Raw genomic sequence first — 2,555 nt, 5'->3', positions numbered from 1 at the left:
AATTGATTCAACGAGATATGTCTTACCTGCATTAAAATTTAAAACTTGTCGTCTAATCCTTCTGTCAGTAATGTGAAAGTAAGATAATAATATCCTCATACATATACTCTCCTAAAAAATCGCTTTTATTTTTTTGAATATTCTTCAAAGTTATTGTCCCTAGAGTCAACGAGATATTCCCATTCATGATGTATCCTGTAATTCTTTTTAAAATTAGAGAAATTATAAATTGTGATATTGAAAGGATAAAGCAGCCCATATTATTCACTAGTTTGAAACAAACAGGAAATTGAATTGAACGTTAATATTCTATTTAGCAAACCTTAATTGTAGGAAATAATAAAGTTAAAAATGAACACTTAACAGCCTCCTCTTTTTCTTAGACCATTTCATATCCTCACATCTTTAACAGAAACAAACTATAAATAGCTTCTCCATATTTAGGAAATACATCTTTCAGAGCCAAGGGGCGTGTACCCTCTCTAATAAGAAATCCCCAAAAGCTCTCGATCAATAAAACTAAATACATAAAGTATAAAAAGAGAAAATTTAAATATTATGGCTAAAAAAATAGTCATTTCTGGCATAGCCTCAATTCTTGTGGTGGCTTGTGTGGTTGCAGCATGTACCACCATTAGCAAAAAGAACGCAAGCGATTCATCAAGTGGTGGTGGTGGTGGTGATGGTGCTAGCAATAGTGATATTTCAACCTCTACAAAATCTGTAAAAGCAATATGTCAATCTACTGATTACAAAGAAACTTGTGAGAAGAGTCTTGCATCAGCCAAGAACACTAGTGACCCAAAGGAACTTATAAAAGTTGCATTTGAATCAACCATATCTGACATAAAAAATGCCATAAAAAATACTGACTTGATCAAGCATGCAGCCAAAGATCCTAGAACCAAAGAGGCTCTAACAACTTGTGAAGGTCTTCTTGATGTGTCTATTGATGATCTAAGAAGATCTTTTGATAAAGTTGGCACCTTTGATATCAGCAAGATCAAGGATTATACTGATGATCTAAAAACATGGATTAGCGCTTCGATTACTTATCAAGAAACATGCTTAGATGCTTTTCAGAACACAAGTGGTGACACTGGTGAGAAAATGAAGAAATTGTTAAAGACTGCAGGGGAGCTTACTAGCAATGGCCTTGCTATGATTACTAGCTTTGGTGACATGCTCACTAACATGAACATCCCTGGCATTAGCCGCCGATTATTGACAACTGACTACACATCATTCGTTGAAGAAGGTTCTCGTAGGCTTCTTCAAGTTTCTAATACCAAACCTAATGCTGTGGTTGCTCTAGATGGTAGTGGACAATTCAAGACCATCAAAGAAGCCCTTAAAGCTGTGCCCCCAAAGAACACTCAGCCCTATGTCATCTTAATCAAGGCAGGTGAATATAAGGAGATGGTTGATATCCCAAGAGGCGTGACAAACGTTGTGTTTATTGGCCAAGGCCCAACCAAGACCAAGATTACTGGCAACAAGAACTTTGCTGATGGCACTACCACTTTCCATACCGCCACCGTTGGTAAGTCACTCAGTCAGACCATTCAATTTTGTGAATTTGAATGATGTCTAGCGTGTACAAAAGTTAAACTCTTTCTTATTAAAATGTCAATGCAGCCGTGAATGGAGATGGTTTCGTAGCAAGGGATATCGGATTTGAGAACACAGCAGGAGCATTGAAGCACCAAGCTGTTGCACTCCGTGTATCAGCAGACAAGACAGTTTTCTACAACTGTAACATTGATGGATACCAAGACACTCTGTACACTCATTCCTACAGACAATTTTACAAGGACTGTTCCATCTCAGGAACCATCGACTTCATCTTTGGTGATGCATCTGCTGTGTTCCAAAACTGCAAGATGATTGTAAGGAAACCAGGTAACAACCAAGCTTGTATGGTGACTGCTCAAGGTAGAAAAGACCATCGTGGGGTCGGTGCAATCGTATTGAGGAACTGTGAAATCAGGGCTGAGCCAGCATTCACAAGCACTAAGCCACCAATCAAAGCCTATCTTGGAAGACCATGGAAGGAGTATTCGAGGACAATTATAATGCAAACTTATATCGACGCGTTCATTGATCCTGAAGGATGGGCACCATGGAATGGTAACTTTGCTCTAAACACACTGTATTATGCAGAGTATCAGAACAAGGGACCAGGTGCAAACACTGATAAAAGAGTTAAATGGGGAGGTTACAAGAAAAGCATTTCACCACAGGAAGCTGAAAAATATGCTCCTAATATCTTCATTGATCAAGGTAGCTGGATTAAGAACACTGGTATTTCCTATTGATGAATCTGTAATAACTTTAATTATATTCTTTTTAATTCTTGTTTTTCCTTCTAGTTTGCATTATATTTCCTGAAATCTGTCATTAAAAAAATAAAAATAAATTGAGTGCAGTTCTCGCATCTCTATTATCACGTTTCTCTTTTGAAGGGTCAATTTGACTAATGTTCGGAGCTAAATTAAATTAGATTAATTTTTTTAATTTTTTTTTAATATAGTTATTTGAAAACTATATGAATA

The 2,555-nt window shown here is 36.8% G+C and overlaps 1 protein-coding gene across 1 annotated transcript; it reads left to right on the top strand.

Annotated features, from left to right (window-relative positions):
- The first annotated feature begins 356 nt into the window (after positions 1 to 356).
- LOC129884983 (pectinesterase-like) lies at positions 357 to 2,318 on the top strand. The gene is made up of 2 exons (XM_055959240.1): positions 357 to 1,543; positions 1,639 to 2,318. The coding sequence occupies exons 1-2, from the start codon at positions 559 to 561 to the stop codon at positions 2,316 to 2,318; spliced, it is 1,665 nt and encodes a 554-aa protein (XP_055815215.1). The 5' UTR covers positions 357 to 558.
- Positions 2,319 to 2,555: the final 237 nt, after the last annotated feature.

This window comes from Solanum dulcamara, chromosome 4 (genome assembly GCF_947179165.1).
Source record: "Solanum dulcamara chromosome 4, daSolDulc1.2, whole genome shotgun sequence".
Lineage (NCBI taxonomy): Eukaryota > Viridiplantae > Streptophyta > Magnoliopsida > Solanales > Solanaceae > Solanum > Solanum dulcamara.
The sequence above is the reverse complement of the archived record's forward strand: the minus strand, read 5'-3'. Positions and strand labels throughout refer to the sequence as shown.

What these genes read in the sequence shown, in the direction of transcription:
- LOC129884983 (XM_055959240.1), top strand. Translation starts at nt 559, where the DNA reads ATGGCTAAAAAAATAGTCATTTCTGGCATAGCCTCAATTCTTGTGGTG. An exon ending in TTTCCATACCGCCACCGTTG is followed by an intron (nt 1,544 to 1,638) that starts GTAAGTCACTCA and finishes ATGTCAATGCAG; the next exon opens with CCGTGAATGGAGATGGTTTC.